We start from the raw sequence: 25,260 nt of genomic DNA on the forward strand, positions 1-25,260 counted from the left end.
ATATATATATATATATATATATATATATATATATATATATATATATATATATATATATATATATATATATATAGCCCGGGCCCCGGGCAAATTTTTTTAACCCAATGCAACCCCCGAGTCAAAAAGTTTGGAGACCCCTGATTTAAGGGATAATGGAGGTTAGGAAGAGGTGGGTTAAAAGATAGAGCAAGTGCGTGTGCGCGTATTTAATTGTATTTATTAATTTTTTAAATTTATTTCAAGTTTTAGGACGAAATGGGGATTTAGATTGTGCATTACTGTCTGACCCACACTCCGGAGCAGAAGGTGGCGGTAATGCACCATTCGTCGTCGTCGGCGGTCACTCGAAACGAGTATGACTGTCCTCCAAGGGATGTTAGGGTGGATTCCCTATATGGAGGACGCCTGTGCGTGGAATCTTTTAATGTGGGGAGACTGGTGCACGGTCAGCCACCACACAGTCCTTGGCATTGAGCGGGCCAGGGTCCAGTGGCATGGAAACCAAGACGACTGGGGACCCGTCTTTGCTGCAGCCTTCATCCGCCTTCCCAGCCGTTGTGGTGCATTCCGCTGCCGCCATCTTCCGCCTGGTCCACCGTTGAGGCGGTTTTCACTATTCGCCCATAGCTGGGGTTATTTACCCATAGCTGGGACAGGGGTTGACTGGGCACCAGGGCATGTCCACACACCGGTGGGCCTGCATGCCCCGTCTCTGGGGCCCCCTGCTGCTCCGAGATCCCGTACAACTTAGCCTGGAACCGCGAGGTTCCAGTTACCGTGTGTGGCCACGAGGAGGCATGTACGAGTCTTGACAATGGAGAGGCTATGTACCGGCTGAGGAGGCTTATGCACTCGGCTCCTCTTTTCGCCCTCTGAGACAGAGGGCTAGCCGGCGGCACTAGCTGAAAGCAATGAGTATCAGGCAGAAGCAGCATGCAGCATAGCAAGCAAAAGCGGCATGCAGCATGCACTAACTACAGGTACTACTACTCCAAGGCTACTGCACTAGACGCATCACATCGCCCTGTGCGATGTTTTCTGCACAAACACACAATGCACCATTAAGTTGGATGCCAACCACCGTAAAACACGAAGAAGAAGAAGAAGCGCCAAATGTAAAAGTTGAGGATTTAAGATGTTCTACATTAGTGAACACCTGGGATTAAGTCAATAGGACACATTTTATTGTTGACGCTATATGTTTCACTGTGCTATCAGGAAGCGAGCCAATTGTTGGGGACATGGACCAAAGTGTAAGTTAAAGCTGCGTGTATTTGCTGCTTCGGGTGTTCTGTCCTATTGAGCTCTTTTGTCGAAAAGAGTCAGCCGCCATTCCTCTTTAAACGCCGATACAAACGAAAATGTAGGCTACCATTATTTGCGTCGATGTGGACTTCCTCACGTTGCAAGTGTCTACGTGCTCACTGGTCAGAGAACACAATGATATAAATAGAATTTCATTTAAAGGTTCCCTGTTAGTTGGTACAGTGAAACACGACATTACTATGTCTAGAGTGTGGGCAGTGCTGTTAAGTTTCTCTGTGTAAATGAGTAGAGAATACAGAAAGTTTGAGGCCTGATAATAAACTAGTTTTAAAAGAATGTTTTTATGTTATTCATAAGACTACTGTACATTTCAGTTTTACAAAAATTGACTATTGTGTGTGAAGTCCTACTGAAGGTTGAATTCAGTATACACATTATTGTTAAGATAAAAGTTGTGATGGTTGATAAGATGTAGATGAAGCATAACTTGTTTTATTTATTTAACTTTTATCTTATTAGTTTCCCCCCTGAGAGATTGCCACTAGAGATGTCCGATAATGGCTTTTTTGCCGATATTCCGATATTGCCCAACTCTTAATTACCGATTCTGATATCAACCGATACCGATATATAAAGTCGTGGAATTAACACATTATTATGCCTAATTTTGGTGTGATGCCCCGCTGGATGCATTAAACAATGTAACAAGGTTTTCCAAAATAAATCAACTCAAGTTATGGAAAAAAAATGCCAACATGGCACTGCCATATTTATTATTGAAGTCACAAAGTGCATTATTTTTTTTTAACATGCCTCAAAACAGCAGCTTGGAATTTGGGACATGCTCTCCCTGAGAGAGCATGAGGAGGTTGAGGTTGGGGGGGGGGGGTGGGTAGGGGGTAGCGGGGGGGGTGTATATTGAAGCGTCCCGGAAGAGTTAGTGCTGCAAGGGGTTCTGGGTATTTGTTCTGTTGTGTTTATGTTGTGTTACGGTGCGGATGTTCTCCCGAAATGTGTTTGTCATTCTTGTTTGGTGTGGGTTCACAGTGTGGCGCATATTTGTAACACTGTTAAAGGCCTACTGAAACCCACTACTACCGACCACGCAGTCTGATAGTTTATATATCAATGATGAAATCTTAACATTGCAACACATGCCAATACGGCCGGGTTAACTTATAAAGTGACATTTTAAATTTCCCGCGAAACTTCCGGTTGAAAACGTCTATGTATGATGACGTTTGCGCGTGACGTCGATGGTTGAAACGGAAGTATTCGGACACATTGTATCCCAATACAAACAGCTCTGTTTTCATCTCAAAATTCCACAGTATTCTGGACATCTGTGTTGGTGAATCTTTTGCAATTTGTTTAATGAACAATGGAGACTGCAAAGAACAAAGCTGTAGGTGGGATCGGTGTATTAGCGGCTGGCTGCAGCAACACAACCAGGAGGACTTTGACTTGGATAGCAGACGCGCTATCCGACGCTAGCCGCCGACCGCATCGATGATCGGGTGAAGTCTTTCGTCGCGCCGTCGATCGCTGGAATGCAGGTGAGCACGGGTGTTGATGAGCAGATGAGAGCTGGCGTAAGTGGAGCGCTAATGTTTTTATCATAGCTCTGACGAGGTCCCGTAGCTAAGTTAGCTTCAATGGCATCGTTAGCAACAGCATTGCTAGGCTTCGACAGGCGGCACAGCATTAACCGCGTAGTTACAGGTCCAGTGTTTGGTTCGGTGTCTCCTGATAGTAGTATTGTTGATCTTCTGTCTATCCTTCCAGTCAGGGGCTTATTTCTTTTGTTTCTATCTGCATTTAAGCACGATGCTATCACGTTAGCTCCGTAGCTAAAGTGCTTCACCGATGTATTGTCGTGGAGATAAAAGTCACTGTGAATGTCCATTTCGCGTTCTCGACTCTCATTTTCAAGAGGATATAGTATCCGAGGTGGTTTAAAATACAAATCTGTGATCCACAATAGAAAAAGGAGAAAGTGTGGAATCCAATGAGCCCTTTTACCTAAGTTACGGTCAGAGAGAAAAAAGATACGTCCTGCACTGCACCCTAGTCCTTCACTCTAACGTTCCTCATCCACAAATCTTTCATCCTCGCTCAAATTAATGGGGTAATCGTCGCTTTCTCGGTCCGAATCGCTCTCGCTGCTGGTGTAAACAATGGGGAAATGTGAGGAGCCCTTCAACCTGTGACGTCACGCTACTTCCGATACAGGCAAGGCTTTTTTTTATCAGCGACCAAAAGTTGCGAACTTTATCGTCGATGTTCTCTAGTAAATCCTTTCAGCAAAAATATGGCAATATCGCGAAATGATCAAGTATGACACTGCTATCCCCGTTTAAATAAAAACATTTCATTTCAGTAGGCCTTTAAAGTTGTTTACACGGCCTTCTCAGTGTGACCTGTATAGATATTGACCAAGTATGCGTTGCATTGCCTTGTGTGTGTGAAAAGCCGTAGATATTATGTGATTGAGCCGGCACTCAAAGGCAGTGCCTTTAAAGGCCTACTGAAATGAATTTTTTTTTATTTAAACGGGGATAGCAGATCCATTGTATGTGTCATACTTGATCATTTCGCGAAATTGCCATATTTTTGCTGAAAGGATTTAGTAGAGAACATCGACGATAAAGTTTGCAACTTTTGGTCTCTGATTTTAAAAAAGCCTTGCCCCTACCGGAAGTAGCGTGACGTCACCGGAGAAAGGGCTGCTCACATTTTCCTATTGTTTTCAATGCAGCGAGAGAAATTCGGACCGAGAAAGCGACGATTACCCCATTAATTTGAGCGAGGATGAAAGATTTGTGGATGAGGAACATGAAAGTGAAGGACTAGCGTGCAGTGCAGGACGTATCTTTTTTCGCTCTGACCGTAGCTTAGGTACAAGGGTTCATTGGATTCCACACTCTCTCCTTTTTCTATTGTGGATCACGGATTTGTATTTTAAACCACCTCGGATACTATATCCTCTTGAAAATGAGAGTCGAGAACGCGAAATGGACATTCACAGTGACTTTTATCTCCACGACTATACATCGGTGAAGCTCTTTAGCTACTGAGCTAACGTGATAGCATCGGGCTTAACTGCATATAGAAACAAAACAAATACGCCCCTGACTGGAAGGATAGACAGAAGATCAACAATACTACCAAACTCTGGACATGTAAATAAACGGTTAATGCTTTCCAGCTTGGCGAAGCTTGGCAATGCTGTTGCTAACGACGCCATTGAAGCTAACTTAGCTACGGAACCTCAACAAAGCTATGCTAAAAAAATTAGCTCTGCACCTACGCCAGCTCTCATCTGCTCATCACGACCCGTGCTCACCTGCGTTCCAGCGATCGACGGTACGACGAAGGACTTCACCCGATCACTGATGCGGTCGGCGGCCCGGAGACGGAGGAAGTCAAGGTGAGGTCGTTCGGCTAGCGCGTCTGCTATCCACCTCAAAGTCCTCCTGGTTGTGTTGCTGTAGTCCGCCGCTAATACACCGATCCCACCTACAACTTTCTTCTTTGCAATCTCCATTGTTCATTAAACAAATTGCAAAAGATTCACCAACACAGATGTCCAGAATACTGTGGAATTTTGAGATGAAAACAGAGCTTTTTGTATTGGATTCAATGGGCTCCGAATACTTCCGCTTCAACAGTTGACGTCACTCGCAAACGTCATCATATCGAAACGTTTTTAGCCGGAAGTTTGCCGGGAAATTTAAAATTGCACTTTATAAGTTAACCCGGCCATATTGGCATGTGTTGCAATGTTAAGATTTCATCATTGATATATAAACTATCAGACTGCGTGGTCGGTAGTTGTGGGTTTCAGTAGGCCTTTAAGGTTTATTGGCGCTCTGTACTTCTCCCTACGTCCGTGTACCACTCCGTATAGTGGCGTTTTAAAAAAGTCCTAAGTTTTACTTTTTGAAACCGATAATTTCCGATATTACATTTTATAAAGCATTTATCGGCCGATAATATCGGCAGCCCGATATTATCGGACATCTCTAATTGCCACCTTATTGTGGTTAGTGCTTAGTCTTCAGGGGGGACACCCAAGTTGCACAGGTGAGGATTATAAGACATTCTTCATCTAAATGGTAATATATGAACTAAGGCTGGGCGATATGGCCTTTTATTAATATCTCAATATTTTTAGGCCATGTCACGATACACGATGTATATCTCGATATTTTGCCTTAGCCTTGAATTAACACTTGATGCATATAATCACAGCAGTATGATGATGTTATGTGTCTACATTAAAACATTCTTGTTCATACTGCATTAGTATATGCTCATTTTAAACTTTCATGCAGAGAGGGAAATCACAACTAAGTCAATTTACCAAAATTGTATTTATTAAACAGTTATCAAGCAGTGACACAAACATTCATGTCATTTACAAAACAGAAAGTGCAAGATTGTCAGAGACTTTTTAAAACAAGCTATTAGTGCACTTTTGTGCATGATGTCACTAAGATGACATATCAAAACAACACTAAATTAAAGTGCACTTTTTGTACAGAACGCCACTACAATAGTTTAAAACAAATAAAGTGCACTTTTGTGCATGATGTCACACAAGATATTTCAATTACTGTCAAATAAAAATGAGCTGCATAATAGGGAATCAAATAGTGTATGTCCTTCGCTATGTGGTAGGTTCCTGCGGACGTTATCTCCTGTTTTTGACTATTTTTTTCATACGGTGTTCATGTGGAAATGTTGCTTGGGCATTTTGTTGGTGTGGCACTGGCCGAGATGTTGACATGCAGAGTTTCAAGCACTCTTCATTTTCTACCGGGTGACTTTTCAAATGGTGCTACACAGTAGAGTTGCTACTTTTTGTAGCAACGTTTTTGCCGCATAATTGACATATTACGGTTGTCTGTTCAACATCTTGCCGCTTGAAGCCAAACCACCGGCAGACGATGGACCCCGTGCTGTTTTTGTTGGGAATTAATTATTCCTTCATTTGTTACCAGATTCGCACCTTCTCTCTCTCGCATTACCACTGGCACCGCTCCGCTAGCATCACAGCTAACTTTACCCATGCCGCTACCTCCCTGCTCCGTGAAAGCGTGTGACGTTACACGCGTGACAGTATGTGACGTATGTAACAAGGTGCGCTTGTTTTATGTCTCTGTGAGAAGGAGAGACAAGAAAGAGCGAGAAACGCATGTAGTGTAATGCCCGCAGCTAAAAGCAACTGCGTGAGAACGTATACTCGAATATCACGATATAGTCATTTTTTATATCGCAGAGACAAACCCGCGACATATTGAGTATATTCGATTTATCGCCCAGCCCTAATAAGAACATCCCAGCAGTCGGCATCCTAATGACAGCAGACCTTGTACAGTAAGTGATGTTTTATTATTAGTTTGTTGGCTCTGCAGTGAGTAATAATCAGTGAAGAAGAAGAAAAAAAGCAAACATTGTGATGCGTTTTTTAAATTAATGCGCCGTTTATGCTTAAAAATGACAAATATTAAATATTATAAATATGCCCATTTCTACCTTACAAATATATTTACATCATGTATACAAAACATCAATGGAGGTGTTTAGCTGTTTTTTAGGGCTTTATAGGCAGAATTAAGCGGCTCCCGTAGGCTCTATCGTAAGCAGATTTTTGATCGCATTTATTTAATATTTAGAATGCATAAAAAAATAACATCCATTGTCAGGTCTCTCATAATGATTGTGAACTATAGGCAAAATAAAATATAAAAAAGTGCAGTTCCCCAATTGATGCGTTTTGGTGTCCTTTAGTATTTTTTTAATGACGTTCATTTATTTCACATAGAATATATCATTAAAATATTCCTTAGATGAAGTATGCATTTTTGTGTATTGAGCGGCCTCTCCCCCATGCACCTTCAGCGGTAAAAAAGAAAAAAAAAATGGTGTCAATGTAGATGCATTGCAGGACTGCGTGTAAAATGCCCATAAAAAGTGGTATATGTCTTCTGCATGTTTGAAAACATAGCAAAAAGCCACAGGTCGGAGAGCATGATAGCATAAATGTAATAAGAGTCTCTCCATGGTCATGCCCTGTATAGTACACGCAAAATCCTCATTTAAATAAGGCGGTTGTCTGCATCACTTTACAATTGTACACACAGTCACACGCGACCTAATTGTACACACTATTTTACAGATTGCTCGGGCTGTTTAGCGTGTGGTATTTGGATCTTAGTAAATCAGGCCTTTAGCTATCAGCCAAATTCAATGAAAAAGGCAATGTTACTACTGTATTAGCTGAGAACATAGTGCTGGAGCATGACGTATAGCAGCATGTACACATGGTGCCCCCTTCACATTTTTGACTGCCCCTCATATGCCTGCCTCGAACCGGCCCTGTTTGCTCCATTTTCTTTTCTTTTCCCCCTTCTACCATTATATTCCTTTCTGTTTTACTTTTCTTTCTCCTACCTTTTCTTTTTCTTGTCATTTTCCTCTCCTTCTCCTTCTCCATCTTCACATTCTTCCCTTTCCCCTCAATTTTCTCATTATTGTCCTTCTTCTTGATCACACTGAAACACCACAAAGATGTATTTCATATTTTCTCTTGGAAAAGTATAACTTTATTCTCTAGGGAAAACTTATCATTGTGGAATTTGCAATAAAACGAAAAAAGTATTTTTAGAAGGTAACTTTTATTCTGACTTTTAAAAGGAAAAGTTATACAACATTATTGCTCTTAATACAACAGAGGAATGGAAACAGAAGCTCAGAACATTCAGTGGCATTCTCCCATCCCATTAAAACGATAACATTTCAAGAAACAACACAAGACTAATTAACTAACAACATAATCAATATGCTAAACAGGAGTTAGATGAAACCAAGTGTTATTTTTTTCTTGTGCTAAAGTCTATAAAAAAGGCAAAAGATCTTTAAAAAAAAAACAAGTACATAAAAGTTTGTCTTTGCTCATAAACAGTAAAACTAATTAAAGTAAGCGATTCTAGTCGTAAAAGATTACAATCACAACAACAAACTGCTTTCTTTCTCTCGCTCTCTTCACTTTGCTGCGAGCGCTGACCTCGGCAGACCTTGTCTTGTTTTTTTGACATGGATTGAATGGATTTCTAACGCATACAGAGCGCAGCGAGCATCTTTCTGCAACACATTGCTGCTAGTCAATTGCAATCCGCCTCACATCCTCCTCCTCGTCTTCCAATCTGTTTTCAGTGCTTGGAAGGCTTAAAGTCAATCCTTGCACACACACACACGCACACACACACTTCTTTCCTCACGACGATTTAAAGGTAAAGATAAAAGTAATTGATTTGGGATCATTGACGGCTAAGTAGCTGTTGAAGCATGATGTTACTGTCTATTTTCACTCAGAATGATGATTATATTATATTGTATGCACTGTATACAATGACTGTATGTTAGTCATTGAGGGAAGTTTATGGGCTGCACACAACAATCAGGTGGGACACGTCATGAGAATGTGAAGAATCAGCAGTAATAGTGGAAATAAAAGTAATAGTGCTCATAAAGATGATCAATTCCAATTGGATTGCTTTTTTTTTGCTCCATTTTAGTGAGATTGATGAATCAATACAATATTTATGATGGATTCACATGAAAAGCTCCTGGGATTTATTTGTCTTCCAGGTTTTAAGAGACACATCACCTACAGTGTAAAGAGGGTTTTTGTTTTTGTTTCAATTTATTGCTACAAATCTTTAAAAATATAGCAGAACCTTGAAAGACAATTGTTTTCTTTTTAACTCATGGAAATCATGCAAATAAAAAGAATCTGTTCCAGGGTCAAACTGGCCATCATTAAAAACTTTAACTGTGCAGGCGATCTTGTATCATTTTAACATGATTTAGGAAAACAACAATTTTGGAGGAACTCTAAGGGCTTGTACTTTAACTATTATTCTTATTTTGTATCTCAACAATGTCATTGCACACTGTTATACCTTTTAACATTTACGCTGGTCAAAGATCTTCCATATGACAGGACGGCTCTGCAAAAAGGCAAATCAAAGATCCTCGACATGCCAAAGTGCTTTGCTGTTTTTAAAGATCTTTTGTTAAAATACAAGTCAAAGATCCTCCATATGACAGGAGTGCTCTGCTGTTTGTATGGGTCTTCTCCTGGAAATACGAGTCAAATATCCTTTAGTTTATATGACAGGAGTGCTCTCTTGTTTTTAAATATATTTTGCCAAAAAATGTATCTTCAATTGTACAGAAAGCCGCGGTTTTTAAAAATGTTCTGTCAAAAACGCGAGTCAAAGATCCCCTATACGCCAGAAATTATCTGCTTTTTTTTAATTGATCTTCTGTCAAAAACATGAGTCAAAGATAATCTATATAACAGGAGTGCTCTGCTGCTTTTAAAGATATTTTTCAAAAGTCATTGGTCAAAGACCCTCTATATGACAAAAGTGCTCTGCTTTTTTTGAGCATCTTTTGTTAAAAACGTGAGTCAAAAATCCTTTCTATGGCAGGAGTGCTGTGCTGTTTTTAAGAATCTTTCGTCAAAAACCCTTTACATGACAGGAGTGCTCTGCTGATTTTAAAGAGGTTTTTCAAAAATCGTTGGTCAAAGATCCTCCATATAACAAGAGTGCTCTGCTTTTTTTGAGCATCTTTTGTCAAAAACGTCAGTCAAAGATCCTTTCTATGGCAGGAATGCTGTGCTGTCTTTAAGAATCTTTCGTCAAAAACCCTTTACATGACAGGAGTGCTCTGCTGTTTTTAAAGAGCTTTTTCAAAAATCTTTGGTCAAAGATACTCTCTATGACAGGAGTGCTCTGCTGTTTTCAAGCATTTTCTATATGAGAAGAGTACTATGTGTTTTTTTTTAATCTTCTGTAAAATGTTACTCGCTTGTAAGTTTTGAACTGGGCAACGTCGCCAGTTGAGCACCAATGTCGTCGCCTAATGTTCGCCAAGAAAAAGCTAAAACACAAAGACAATGATATTTCAACTGAGAGGTCTCACTCACTTCTGATATCCTAAAAAAATATATGTGTACTTTACTAGTGTAATTGTTATATTGTTAATAATTGTGGTTGAAAAAGAAGTGAGGCTGTTAATAAAAGACAAATATTCGCTTGTTAACATCAAAGTAATTCATCCTTTTAGGAGAGGTCTCACGCCATACAATATTCGTGGTCTGTTTCAGAGCTGTTTGACTCTAGAAGTAGGAATAACCTGTAGTAAAAGTACGAAGTAATTCATGTATAAACCGTAGTAAACGTACGCAGTATGTATGAAATGTAGTACACAGTAATACATGTACAAACTAGTAAACGTACGCAGTAATAAATGTATGATACGTAGTAAAAGTACACAGTAGTACATGTATGAAATGTAGTAGGATAGACCTGTTAGATTTTGAATACATGTACGGACTATAGTAAACGTACGCCGTACTAGATGTATAAAAGGTTGTTGGCAGTAAAAAAAGTAAATTTTATGCAGCTTTAAGGTTCATCCTGTCCCTGAAAGACTTCCTTACTCGGCTCCTGCTTGCATCAGTAGGACCGCCAACATGGCCGGCTCTTTCAAAGCCACGTTCACCTGACTCCCGGTGGCTCAGGTGAGGGGGCGGAGCCTCGCCACGGTCCTCCAGAACGCCCAACGGAGCATTCTTGCGGCCGAGCGCCGGTGCGCCCCCGTAGTTGTTCCGCTGGAGCTGCTGGATGATGGCGGAGAACTTTGCATCCAAGGACGGTCGGCCCGTTTTGGACTTGGGGCGCGGCGTGATGGAGTTCTCCTTCTCCCGGTGGGAGACAGGAGGACGAGGCGGTCTGTCAGGGCGAGAGGGGGGAGGGGGCGGGGCACGGCGCTTCTTGCCGCTATTGGGGGCGGAGCTGGAGGCGGCCTTAGGGCTAGAGAAAGGGGTGGAGGTTTGACTCTGGGATGGACCATTCCTCTTCTGCACCACCACTGAGTGGCAGCCATCAAACAGAGTGGACCAATCAGCAGCCTGCGTCTGCTCCTCCTGGCCAATCAGGAAGTGTCCTTCTGTCTCCTCAATCCTGTTGTGGATGAGGTCTGTGATGCCCTCAAACCTCCCGGGAGAATTTATACCTGCATACAAACACTCACTTTTAGGTCTGATATACACTTTTAATATTTACATCAAAATGATTTTAATAATGCAGTCGAAGATGGCATACAATTATTAATGATAGGCTGATAAATATATGAATAAAATAATTTAAATAGTAATAATAAAGTTAATTATTTACACTTTAAAAAATATCAAAATTAATGATGTATAATAATATGTATAATATAGTTGATGGTCAAATGACAGAGATTTACTGTATGTAACAAATACAAAAAACATTTGAATAATAATTTCTGGATAAATATCAATAAACAATAGCTAACTCATATTACAAATCCAAAAATGTCAAAACAAAAGATGGAAGCGACTCATGTAACACACATCTCTCCTTGAATTAAAAAGATATGATGCACTGCACAACTTACTAGAGGTCTTCTAGTACTTTCTATGAATCAACAAGGGTCAAATCTCCAGTGAATGTTCCTCCTCTGCTAAATTCAATCTCATTTTCCATGTACTCACTCAGCTCGTTGTAAACACAGTCCGCTTGCTTGTCGAGGAAGAGCGAGGGTTTCCGTGGCGACGCGACCTCTATTTTCATAAGCTGTTTGCAGCAGTGCAGCCACTCACCTGGTGGGCAACACACAGCAGAAATTAATTTATAGAATATGAGTTTGTGTTCCTGACATGGCCACACTTTGTTGTCTGCATTAAGGAAGCAATAGCCCTCACATCCAGCAGATAGCACTGTTTTCCATTTTTGCTTCCCCTCAAGTGATTCTAATATTTAATTTACGATTACATTTACATTTTTAGTCAGTAATTACTAAGTCATTTAAGACAGTAAAGCTTCCTCCATACAAAAACACCATTTGACAAACTCACTCTGATCATAAAGGTGCTGCTGGAGGGCCTCCTGCCATTCATACAGCTCCTCTTCAGTGTCTGCTGTGAAGACCACAGTGTGAGTTCCCTCTGATGAACAATTGATGATGGACAGACTTATGCTCTTCCTGCCCGCTGACTCCTTCTCCATCAGTCGGATTCGAGTGTCCTGCAGAAACCCAGGAAAATTCACGCAATCCTCAAGCTTTTCAAGTAAGTATATTAGACAAAAAAATATTTGTATTTCACTAGAGTACAGTCGTAAAATTCTGAGAAAAAGGTCATGATTTCCCAAAAAAGTATTCCTAATTTTAATTAGTAAAAAAATAAGATTGGAACAAAAAAAGTTTTTAAAGTCAGAATATGTCTGGAAATTTTTTATTTTTTTTTTCACAAGAAACATGGTATTCGGGGGGGAAAGATTTTAGTTTAAAAAAAAACAAAAAACTTTCTGTAAAAAAAAATACATAAAATGGCAGTAATAATAAGGTAACATTTCTCACAGAGTAAATTCAGGAAATGTATATAAAAGAGGCCTAAATTATAAAAAGAAAAAAATCTTACTGGGAGGAAAAAAGTTTTAATTTTAAAATGTAAAGTCTGACTATTTCTGTTAAAAAACATAATGGCAGTAATATTATAACATTTTTTACAGAGTAAATTCAGGATATTTGTTTAAAAAAGGCCTGAATTATCAAGAGAAAAAAATCTTGCTGTGAGGTAAAAAGTTGTAATTTTGCAAATAAGGTCAGAATATTTCTGTAAAAAATTTATAAATATTTGAGGGGAAAAGAAGCATTGGAAGGAAAACAATTATTTCTACAGAAAAGGTTTTACAGCGGAAAAATGGCAGAATGGAGAAAAATGGTAGTGGGAGGAAAAAAAGTATTATTTCTACAAAACAAAGTCAGGATATTTCTGGAAAACTAAAGTCAAATTTTTACGTGAAAAAACTACTGACCGAATTGACAAAAAATGGTATTGGGAGATAAAAAGTTGTAATTTTATTAAAGGTCAGGTTGTTTTTTGAAAAAAAGTCAAAATTGTCAATGGGAAGAAACCGTTTTGGAAGAAAAATAGTTGTAATTTTACTAAATAAAGTCGGGGTATTTCTGTGAAAAAAGGGTGCATTTTACATGAAAAATGGCAAAATGAAGAAAAAATGGTATTGGGAGAAAAAAGTTGTAATTTTACACAATAAATTCAGGATATTTCTTTAAAAAAGGCAAAGATTTTCAACGGGAAAAAAATGTTTTGGGAGGAAAACAGTTGTAATTTTACAAAATAAAATCAGAATATTTCTGTAAAATGTTCTAAATTTTTTTTTTTTTTAGAACGGAAATATCAAAAGAAAAATTGTTATTCGGAGGGAAAAAAGTTTTAGTTTTACAAAATAAAGTCCGTCAAAAGTCAAACTTTTACAATAATAAATTGGCAGAATGGAGGAGAAAACACACAATTTTATCATAAAAAGTGAAAATATGCGGATGTAATTTATAATATTGTTCTCATAACTGTATACCTTGTTAACTTTAAAGCAATGCGTAAAAAAGGCATGGCAGAGTTAAGTGAAAATAGTAATCAGGTGCAAGTCCTTGAAGCAACACAAAGTAATCAACTTAGAACACTTCCTATTAATCTCTAATTAAATTAGGTGTTTTTCCCCATCACACTGCTTTAAATGTGGCTTTGTCATTTTTAATCAACAAGCTCAAGTGAGCATGAAATGAAAAGCAGCGTGTCCAAAGTGAAGGTGACCGACTACACTATACTACATTACATTGCACTACATTACATTACATTGCACTGCACTACATTACATTACACTACACATTACATTGCACTACATCACATAACACTACAATACACCACATTATACTACATTACACAACACTACATCACATTAAACTAGACTACATTACACAACATTACATTACACTACACTACATTACATCACAATACACTACACTACATTACACCACAATACACTACATTACACCACAATACACTACACTGCATCACAATACACTACACCACATTACAATACACTACACCACATTAACCTACACTACATCACACCACACAACATTACATTACACTACATCACAATACACTACATCACACTACGCTACATTACACTACGCTACATTACACTACGCTACATTACATTACACCACATTACACTACACAACATTAAATTACACTACATCACAGAATACTACATTACACAACACTACACTACATCACAATACACTACACTACACCACATCACACTACACTACACCACATCACACTACACTACGTTACACCACATTACAATACACTACACTACACCGCATTACACTACACTACAATACACCACATTACACTACACTAAAGTCATCTTCCCACCTTGTTGACTGCCAGGCTGAGGGTGGGCTGCAGTTTAGCTTCAATCTCCTCTGGGCTGAAGTAGCACGACAAGGATGCGGCGCTCAACACGCAGTAGAGTCTGCAGCAGCGCTTTAGGCCCTCCACGCTTTGCTGGGCACACAAACACAGACTGTTAGGGTAGGATAGGATATACTTGTTAGATTTTGGGGATAAAAGAAAAAGAAGCAGCAATGTCCACAACAGGTGACGTTACCTTCTGATTGAGATAGCCTGCCATGACACGCTGCGTCATACATGCAGGCTGGGCCACCAAGCGGCAGCACAGATTGCCGTAAAGTGGAAGCCAGGACGACCAATCAGCTGAAAGTGATGGAAGAAAGGTGGCGAAATGCAGATGAAACAACATAATGTAGATCCAAGAAAGCACAAAGATCTGAATATAAGAAAATAGTTTTTCCTGGAAAAATCTCTGTATAAGACAGGATTTGAGGCTTTTTTGTCTTTGTTCTAAAAAAAGAAGCTGGTCTTGAAAGACCAGAAACTAAATGGTCAGTCTTATATTTGACGTCTACAGATTTATAAATGTTAAAACAAAAAGTGACGCCTAGCAATTTTTTTCCTGTCACACACAATCAAGTGATCAGTCTTTTTTATGTCTTTAAATGTAGGTCTTAAAAAAAGACTGGGCGTCTTATATTCAAGCTTTTCTCCCCGTAACTCAAACACACTTGTGACCAGTTTTTTTAGGAAGTGTCTGTTATTCAAGGTCTACAGATTTTCACATGCAGACAAACTTGTGGTGCCAAACAACTTCTCTCCAAGCCAGTCGAGCTTAACTTCCCGTCAATCACACAAACTAGTGACCAGTCTTTTTGTTTGTCATAAAAAGGCAGCTTTTAAAAAATACCCAATGTCAATATCACAGTTTACAGATTTGCACATGCAGACCAATGGGTGGTGCCAACAACTTCTCCCTGAGCCAGTCTGAACTTTTCTTCCTGTCACTCACACACTGAATACCCGTCTTTTGTTTTTACTTTAAAAAAAGACGTGGTGTCTTATATTCAAGGTCTACAGAATTGCACATGCAGACCAACAGGTGGTGACAAACAAGCCCCCCTCCAGCCAGTCCGAGTTTTTCTTCCAGTCACTTACACGCAGTGGTGACTAGTCTTTTTTAGTCTTTAAAAATGCGTCCTTTACAAAAATGTGGTGTCTTATATTCAAGGTGTACTGATTTGCACATGCAGACCAACAGGTGGCGACAAACAACTTCTCTCCAAGCCTGTCAGAGCTTTTCTTCCAGTCACTCACGCACACTGATGACCAGTCTTTTTTACCTGTTTGAAAATGCTGATTTTGCAAAAGATGTGCAGTCTTAGATTCGAGGGCTACATGTTTTTACATGCAAACACACTTGTGGTGCAAAACAACTTCTCTCCAAGCCAGTTTGAGCTTTTCTTCTTGTTAATCACACAAACTAGTGACCAGTCTTTTTTTTTAGCCATAAAAAATTATGCTTTTAAAGAATACCCAATATCAATATTCACGGTCTACAGATTTGCACATTCAGACCAGCAGGTGGTGCCAGCAACTTCTCTCCAAGACAGTCAGAGCTTTTTTGGAGTCACTCACACGCACAGATTACCCGTCTTTTTTTTTTTTTTGCTTTAGAAATGCGGCTGTTAAAAAAGACATGTCTCACATTTAAGATCTACGGATTTGCACGTGGTGCCAAACAACTTCTCCAAGCCAATCAGAGCTTTTCTTCCTGTCACTCACACACACTGATGATCAGTCTTTTTTTGTCTTCAAACATGCATTGTTTTTTTAAAAGAACGTGCTGTCTTATATTTAAGGTCTCCATATTTGCACATGCAGACAAACAGGTGATGCCAAACAAGTTCTCCACAAGCTAGTCAGCGCTTTTCTTCCTGTCAGTCATACACATTAGTTTTCAGTCCTTTTTTGTCTAAAAAAATGCAGATCTTGAAAAAGAGGGGTTGTCTTATATTCAAGGCCTGCAAATGAATACATGCAGACCAACAGGTGGCGCCAAACAGCTTCTTCCTAAATGAGTCAGAGCTTTTTCTTTTCGTCACTCACTCAAACATTTTGGTTTCGTCTCATAATTTTTTTGGGGAAAATGGCATTTATAATCTCATGGCAGTTGATAGAAAGACTGGGACAGTTTTGTCATGCTTGTGCTATGTTGTACCATCACTTCATAACAACAATGCTTTCACTGCCTGACTTGTTTACAAAGTCCTTCAGTTTACTCTTTTCCATCAAGATAAGCATGGAACTTTGGTGTAAAACAACATATGCATTTGATTGACATCCCAAATACAATAAGCCCTTATAAACATTTCATGACAAAGTATGTTTTTGTTTTCTTACCATTTAGCAGCACAACGAGCGAGATGGATTGAAAGCTGCTTTCAGCCTCAGGCAGTCGCATGGTAGAGTAGGCCAGCAGGTTGTACTTAGCTCCTCTGAAACAACACCACACATATAATACAGCGTTTAGCTGAATAATGCATCACAACAGCCACAAATATACATATGTATACAAGTATACGTTAAAGAGTAGTGAAAAGGCATCACAGAAAGCACCTCCCCTAGTTTGCTCTTTGTCAAATCCCCGTCTCATAACACCAAACATATGTCAAAGCATATTTTAAGTCTCCTGTTGCCGTCTTTTGTTTGAAAACTTGTTGAGCGAGCAGGCATCACAATACATAAATTGTTCAACTGGCGGCTCATTGTCATGTTTAGCTCCCAGCACACTGCTAAAGTGGGTTTCACGCAACACAATATAAGGTAAAACAATGCAACATACGCAGGCACTGGGTTGTACTGAAGGAAAGTGTCAGGGTCGGGACTGTCCAGCAGGGGGCAGAGCTTCTTGCCGGCTGTCTTCCCAAAAGAGTTCCGGAGCTTTTTGGCCAGCTTTCTCGGAGTGTTTACTAAAGTCAGCTCCTCGTCCACGGCACAGCTCCACAGCTCCACCCTCAGCTCAAACTGAGCAACTGCATCGCTGCTACCATAGAGAAGAACAGTTTACGTTAGGATTAATTTTAAAAATAAACAATATTTTAGTTTACTAATTTTTCATAAAATTATTTTTTGCAATGTGTGAAAAAGTGAATATTGTACTACAAGCTCTCCCAATGCAAAAAAAATATGAAACAATCATGAATTTGGTATTTTTTACTTAAAAGATGTTTATAATTTTTCTGCTGCTATATTTAAAAACATGTTTCAGGGGAAACAGATGTCACTCGGTGAGTTTACATCATTTGAATACCTGTGTGCTGTGTTGAAATGCTCTCCCAAAATTCTCTTGTTAATTATCTACAGGCCACCTAAATATTCTGCAAATTTTTTTGATGATTTTACTGAACTATTGTCTAGCATCTCCACTGACTTTGACTGCCTGGTTATAACTGGTGATTTTAATTTTCATATTGACGATTTAAATGACAAGGGCACAAAATAACTTTTTACTATTTTAGACACATTTGAACTGTCTCAACATGTGAAAGAGGCTACACATTATAAGGGACACACCCTGGACCTGATTATCACAAAAGGTCTCAATGTTTCTGATGTTCTTGTGATTGATCCTTCATTGTCTGATCATTTCTGTGTTTTCTTTAATATTTCTGTAATTCCGGACACACAAACAGAATCAAAGAATGTCAAAAAGCGGTACATAAATGAACATGCTAATGTCCTCTTTAAAAACGCCATCTCCTCACTACCACCTCTAAACCCATGTCATGCTGATGATCTTGTAAGCAACTTTAATTCCAAAATTGTGAATATCATAGATATCATTGCACCTGTTACAGTTAAAACGATTTCTGGCAAGCAAAAGGCACCCTGGAGAAAATCTGCTGCTGTAACAGCCCAGAGAAGAGAGTGCAGGAAGGCTGAACGAATCTGGCGGAATACAAAACTTCATATTCACCATGACATCTATAAAGAGAGCCTCCAGGCCTACAATTTAGTCTTAAAAAGTGCTAGAGAAACATTCTTCTCCAATATCATAAACAGCAACACAAATAAGGCCAAAACCCTATTCACAATCGTTGACAGACTGACTAAACCCCCAACACAAATACCAGCCGAACTCCATTCCACGCAGAAATGCAATGACTTTGCATTCTTTTATACTGATAAAATTGAAGGCATCAGACGCACCATCAATATCTCAAGTAAAAAAAGTTGGATCACCACCCCATTTAGGCAAAAGTAACACAGCAATGATGGCAAGCTTTAATGCCATAGACTCTAAAACTCTAGTGGAAACGGTGACAGCTCTAAAGTCATCCACCTGCTGCCTTGATGTTTTACCTACCAACTTCTTTAAGAATGTTTTTGACTGCCTATCAACAGACATCTTGCAAATAGTTAATAATTCTATTAAATCGGGCAATTTCCCGAAGGCTTTCAAAACTGCAGTCATTAAACCTCTTCTAAAAAAGCAGAGCCTAGATGCCTCTGTTATCAACAACTACAGACCAATTTCAAATCTACCATTCATAAGTAAAATAATTGAGAAAGTTGTCCTCCAACAACTAAATCACTTCTTGGCTTCTACTGGCTGCCACAACAACTTCCAGTCAGGATTTCGACCTCTTCATAGCACAGAGACGGCCCTTCTTAAAGTTATAAATGACATCCGTCTAAACACAGACTCTGGCAAAACTTCAGTATTAATGCTTTTGGACCTCAGTGCTGCATTTGACACTGTCGACCACTCAATACTTTTGGACAGGTTGGAAAACTGGGTGGGGATCTCAGGCACAGTTTTAAACTGGTTCAAGTCATATCTACAAGATAGGAACTATTTTGTTTCCATTGGTGACTTTGTATCAGAACCAACCAACGTAACGTGTGGAGTCCCCCAAGGTTCAATCTTGGGGCCGACTTTATTTAACATCTATATGCTCCCACTAGGACAAATCATGCAAAATAATAACATTGACCATCATTGCTATGCCGATGACACCCAAATCTATGTAGCGCTATCACCAAATGACTATCGCCCCATAGATCTTCTGTGCCAGTGCATTGAGCAAGTCAAACACTGGATGTGCCAAAATTTCCTACAACTAAATGAAGATAAAACTGAGATAATTGTTTTTGGTGCTAAAAAAGAAAGGTTTAAAGTCATCCAACACCTTCAATCACTGTCCCTGAAAACCTCAAATAAAGCCAGAAATCTTGGGGTTATTTTAGATTCTGATTTACATTTCGACAGTCACATCAAATCAGTAACAAAATCGGCCTACTATCACCTCAAAAATGTAAAAAGACTTAGAGGGCTCATGTCAGCTCAAGACTTAGAAAAACTTGTACATGCCTTTATTACCAGTAGGCTAGACTATTGTAATGGTCTCCTTGCAGGTCTTCCCAAAAAAACTGTCAGGCAGCTACAGCTTGTTCAGAACGCTGCTGCTAGAGTTCTAACAAAGACCAAAAAATGTGAGCACATTACACCAATTCTTAAATCTTTACATTGGCTCCCTGTACATCAGAGAATAGATTTCAAAATCCTCCTGCTCACATATAAATCACTACATGGTCTAGGGCCCAAGTATATCACTGATATGCTCCCACTATATACGCCCTCTAGATCACTAAGATCTTCTGAGACCAATCTGTTAGCGGTTCCAAGAGTAAACTCAAATCAAGGGAGATCATCATTCAGTCACTATGCAACACATAGCTGGAATAAACTTCCTGAAGATGTCAGACTCTCCCCAACTCTCACTACTTTTAAAACTAGACTGAAGACTTTTATGTTCACCTTAGCTTTCAGCTAAATCTTTTAATCTTTTAACTTTTAACGTCTGCACTGTTTTTATTTTTATTGTCTGCATTTTAATTTTGCTTTTATTTTCTTTCATTTCACTTTGTTGTCTGTGAAGCACTTTGAGTCTGCCTTGTGTATGAAAAGCGCTATACAAATAAAGTTGCCTTGCCTTGCCTTGCCTTTAACGTATAATTTTTTGCAAAATCTGAGCCTTTTATTGCAAAAATTGCAAGCTTTGTATTTTTTTTAAATACATGGCTTTATTTTATTTCAGTACATTGTTTTTTAAATTTATGATTATCAGATTATCAAAAAAACATACATATATTGTAGAAAAAATTATTTTTACATTGAAATAAAAAAATTACAACCAATAAAAATGACTTAACACCTTTTTACTGCAAAAAAATAATGGCAAATGTGGTATTTAACAGGAAATAAATGATAAATGGGTTATACTTGTATAGCGCTTTTCTACCTTCAAGGTACTCAAAGCGCTTTGACAGTATTTCCACATTGACCCATTCACACACATTCACACACTGATGGCGGGAGCTGCCATGCAAGGCGCTAACCAGCACCCATCAGGAGCAAGGGTGAAGTGTCTTGCCCAAGGACACAACGCACGTGACTAGGATGGTAGAAGGTGGGGATTGAACCCCAGTAACCAGCAACCCTCCGATTGCTGGCACAGCCACTCTACCAAATGAAAATTAATTGATAGTACAATAGTAGGAATATGGTTTAGTATAACGACGGCGTGGCGAAGTTGGTAGAGTGGCCGTGCCAGCAATCGGAGGGTCGCTGGTTACTGGGGTTCAATCCCCACCTTCCACCATCCTAGTCACGTCCGTTGTGTCCTTGGGCAAGACACTTCACCCTTGCTCCTGATGGGTGCTGGTTAGCGCCGCATGGCAGCTCCCGCCATCAGTGTGTGAATGTGTGTGTGAATGGGTGATTGTGGAAATACTGTCAAAGCGCTTTGAGTACCTTGAAGGTAGAAAAGCGCTATACAAGTATAACCCATTTACCATTTATAAGAACAAATAGCTATGTAATAAACCCTTCTTTACTGTTGTTAGTTGGTTCCAGGTCTGACTAAAGTAAAACTCAAATATTTTCATAGTTGAAGCATAAATTGTTTTTTAAAGACATTCTAAATATGTGTTCTAAAATTAGGAGATCCCTCTAGACATGAAATAACCCCCACATAGTCACATTTACACTCTTCTAATTTAATATAGTAATGCTGCCGGAGGCTGAGCCAATCAGTGGCCACGATAAGGTAAGTGCACTCTGATTGGTTTGGTCTCATCTTGTGGCCAATATTGCTGAAGTATTGATATTTTTAGTGCCTTTGGCTTTTTTTATGTTTGAAAATGCTTAACGTCATAGTGCAGTGTGGCAAGGGAGGACTGTATTTTTAAAACACTACGTGCACAATTTTAAGGCTAGTGAGTGGCGGATAAAAAAAGACTTAACTAACTCTAAAAAGTTCATGACGGTAAAAAGACAAAATCAAGGATGCAATATATTTTTGACAATAAATTACAAAAATGTTAATCTCATGAAGTACTTACAAGATGGTGACTTCCTCAAAGCAGACGTCAGTGATGGATCTGTCCACTATTACCATCTTGGTGTCAAACACCTGAGAACCCATCTTCATCAGACAGAACAGAGCCACTCGCCGCGAGCCTAAAAAATACGAACACGGTGTCGATGTACGAATGGAAGCAGAACGAGGAAAAACTCACTTCCTCTGTTGTTAAAGTGATCCTGATCCTTCCACATTAATGGAATACGAATACCTGCAACAGAGAAAAGTACATTTTACCAAATACAAACGCTATACATTAATAGCTGATTTCAAGATTTTTTTTTTTTGTTAAACTATTTTGACTCACCAGACAGAGCGATTGTTGCTCGACAAGGCACACGCTCCTCTGAAAGCCTGCAATGTCATTTTAAATGTCATAGTATGATAAATGCTTTATTGTAATGAAATAGCACTTAGTCATTAAAGAAGCGATTGACAACATTCAAGTATGTATAATTTAATCATTTATGGGTTCCAGCATTATACAGCTTTAGCCAACAATATATACTGTAAACACATCTTCATCTAGGTCACTGGTCTCTTATTGGGAATAAGGATGTACTAACGTGTATTTGCAGAAATTGTAAACCATTATATTTACTTACCTCTCTCTCATATCATGCAGATGCTGCTCCTTCTCCATCTGACCAATGTACGCTTTGATCCTGGCGTTGCAGGTCAGCAGGTTCTTAGAGGCGTTGAGGATCTGCTCTCTCTTGCTGGAAGCCATCAGCAGCTTATAGGCGCCGTCTCGCATCCGCACCTCGAAGTCTAGCTTGTCTTGAATTTTGGCGTTCTTGCAACAAGAAGGATTACAATGACTGAAGTCTCTCTTTCACTTATGCAAAACTATTCAAATCTACAATAACTTATCCCTGTGTTAATTTGCGTTGTTCAGTTTCAAAGAGTGCTTAAAGGCGTATAAGAAGTAGTTGCATGTCCAAAATGCTTGTATTTATTTGTTTAGTTCCATTTTAACACTGGAAAGTTTGCAACAGTTTGAATGACAACAAAGGTAAGTCGAAGTCTTATAAATGCATGTATTGTAGTCTTACAAATACATGTTAAGTCAGATATGAATTTTGCACTATGACTGAAATAATGCATATACAATTGGTTCTGGGGTTTCTAAAAGTTGTCATTATTGTCCATACTAGTAACTCATTGCACCTGCTGCTCATTTTAATCTGTCACAACCAAATGTGAACATCCCCTGGACATTTACTTTTATGATTTGGTGTGCTTTTAAAGAAAATTACTAGTGTGTGTAATCATGCAAAATGACAACTTTGAATGCACATAGGTTTGAATTCAAACAACTGAGTAACAATGGGGTGTATAGTAGCCCTATTGAATTACAGGCGTTAGTTCACCGTGTAGAATGTAGATTAGTTATCATAAATCCAAATTCGTGACATTTAATAGAATTAAACATAGACGTAACTATTATTTGTTGTATCAATGTCATTAAGTGTTCATTTGTTGTCCTGTTTAATTGAACTTTGGACCGGGCGTCACGCCAAGCTGACGACGACACGACGGGAAACTAAAAACACCTATCCTTACCTCTGTGTGCTGGAATAAGGCACTCTGTCGTATTTTCTTCCGTTTAATCTCCATGGCCACCGCTGAACTACCCGACATTAAAAGGCTGGAGTTCGCGTTTCGTTTAGAAATTTGAACGTCCCGCTGGTCCGCCATGTTGTGTTTTCATTCGTCGAAGCGCATTCCTGCCACGACCACTTCAAATGGATAGGAGCGTTCGATGTGTGTTACCTGCTTACCCGAAGTGTCAACAAGGTTCTAACCAAAGAGGCGTTCCATTACAACTTAGAAAAATAACTGCTGTGTTTCTTATCGTTACTTGGCTAAAACACATTCAGGTTTTCAGTTACCTATTGCGATATTTTGTAGGTTCCACGATAAAATCACTGCAGTCATCTCGACAAACAAAATTTAACAAAAAAACAACTTAAAGCTCGACCTAATAGTGTTTGGAAAATATTTCGATCTTAGTTAAAAGTATTAGTATCTAATGTTACCAACTGGGACTACTTCAACTTAGTGATCAGTTCATAACATTGAGGACAAACAACACACTCCGCCCCTCTGCCGGTACGTACAAGTCACATAACCAAGCGTCTTTGAATTGGGAATAGTTTTACGTCGTGACGTCAAAGTGCCAAATAAAACAGGCGTAAGTGGATTTTCCTTGTTTTGTAATTTTTTTCTTATTTGAGATTTTTAAAAATGACACATTTGGACGTAACTATACATTGTCGTTTATAATAATGTTTTTGGAACAATTGCTATCATAAATATGTTTTTAAATCAAATGTAATGAATAAAAACCAATGCATGCTGTCGAAACAATGTTTTGGCGTATGATTAGTTATTGACAGAAAATTATGGAGTCAAATTACTCTGCCAAAACTCCACACAAAAAACACTTTTCTACAAGTTAAAGAGTGATTTGCAAGTTTAAAAACAATTTTCCTTAAGTTCAAACTTTTGCAGGTGAATTCCAGCGTTTAGGAAGTATCCACTTGCCTTCAGAGCAGCCGTAATTCACACTCTAGAACGACAGGTGGTGCTGCTGCGTCAATTTAAGGCCCTCAGAGCGACTGTTATTTGCACATGGTGCGTCCGCCAAAAATAACAAAGAGCTTGCGGTGGGGGAGTAAAAATGGCGAACAGAAGCGAGGGGGAACAATTTCAACCTGTAAATTAACATATTTATTTTATTATCTTCTCAGTCATGGAATTTTATTTATTGATACCTCCGTGTTATGTTGTTATGCCCTAGTGCAGGGGTCTCAAACTCAATTTACCTGGGGGCCACTGGATGCAGAAACTGGGTGAGGCTGGGCCGCAAGAAAAGATTTCTTTAAAAAAATCTAACATGCACTTTTTAATGAATTCACCTTCTTTGAATGGCTATCCCGCCCTAGCAACATACTTGCCAACCCTCCCGATTTTTCCGGGAGACTCCCGAATTTCAGTGCCCCTCCCGACAATCTCCCGGGGCAACAATTCTCCCGAATTTGTCCCGATTTTCACCCTGACAACAATATTAAGGGTGTGCCGTGATAGCACTGCCTTCAACGCAGAGCCGGCCCAAGGCATAAGCGTACTAAGCGCTTGCTTAGGGACCCGCGGCCACCAGGGGGCCCCCAAAAGCAATTAACAAAAAATTTGTATTTTTATTTTTTACATGTACGAGTCTGACTG

At 39.2% G+C, this 25,260-nt stretch overlaps 1 protein-coding gene and 1 long non-coding RNA gene across 2 annotated transcripts; one reads left to right on the plus strand and one right to left on the minus strand.

Annotated features, from left to right (window-relative positions):
- Positions 1–1,103: 1,103 nt before the first annotated feature.
- LOC133657570 (uncharacterized) lies at positions 1,104–24,752 on the plus strand. Its single transcript, XR_009827283.1, has 3 exons — positions 1,104–1,253; positions 12,243–12,442; positions 22,655–24,752. It is a non-coding gene; the product is annotated as an uncharacterized LOC133657570 (long non-coding RNA).
- rtkn2 (rhotekin 2) lies at positions 8,959–23,949 on the minus strand. The gene is made up of 12 exons (XM_062059041.1): positions 23,596–23,949; positions 22,635–22,825; positions 22,337–22,383; positions 22,187–22,240; positions 22,010–22,127; positions 17,445–17,645; positions 17,003–17,097; positions 14,856–14,962; positions 14,621–14,752; positions 12,230–12,398; positions 11,867–11,974; positions 8,959–11,361 (listed from the first exon to the last, which is right to left on the minus strand). Exons 1-12 carry the CDS (start codon positions 23,728–23,730, stop codon positions 10,742–10,744), a joined length of 1,977 nt encoding a protein of 658 aa, XP_061915025.1. The 5' UTR covers positions 23,731–23,949; the 3' UTR covers positions 8,959–10,741.
- Positions 24,753–25,260: the final 508 nt, after the last annotated feature.

This window comes from Entelurus aequoreus, linkage group LG09 (genome assembly GCF_033978785.1).
Source record: "Entelurus aequoreus isolate RoL-2023_Sb linkage group LG09, RoL_Eaeq_v1.1, whole genome shotgun sequence".
In the NCBI taxonomy this organism is placed as follows: domain Eukaryota; kingdom Metazoa; phylum Chordata; class Actinopteri; order Syngnathiformes; family Syngnathidae; genus Entelurus; species Entelurus aequoreus.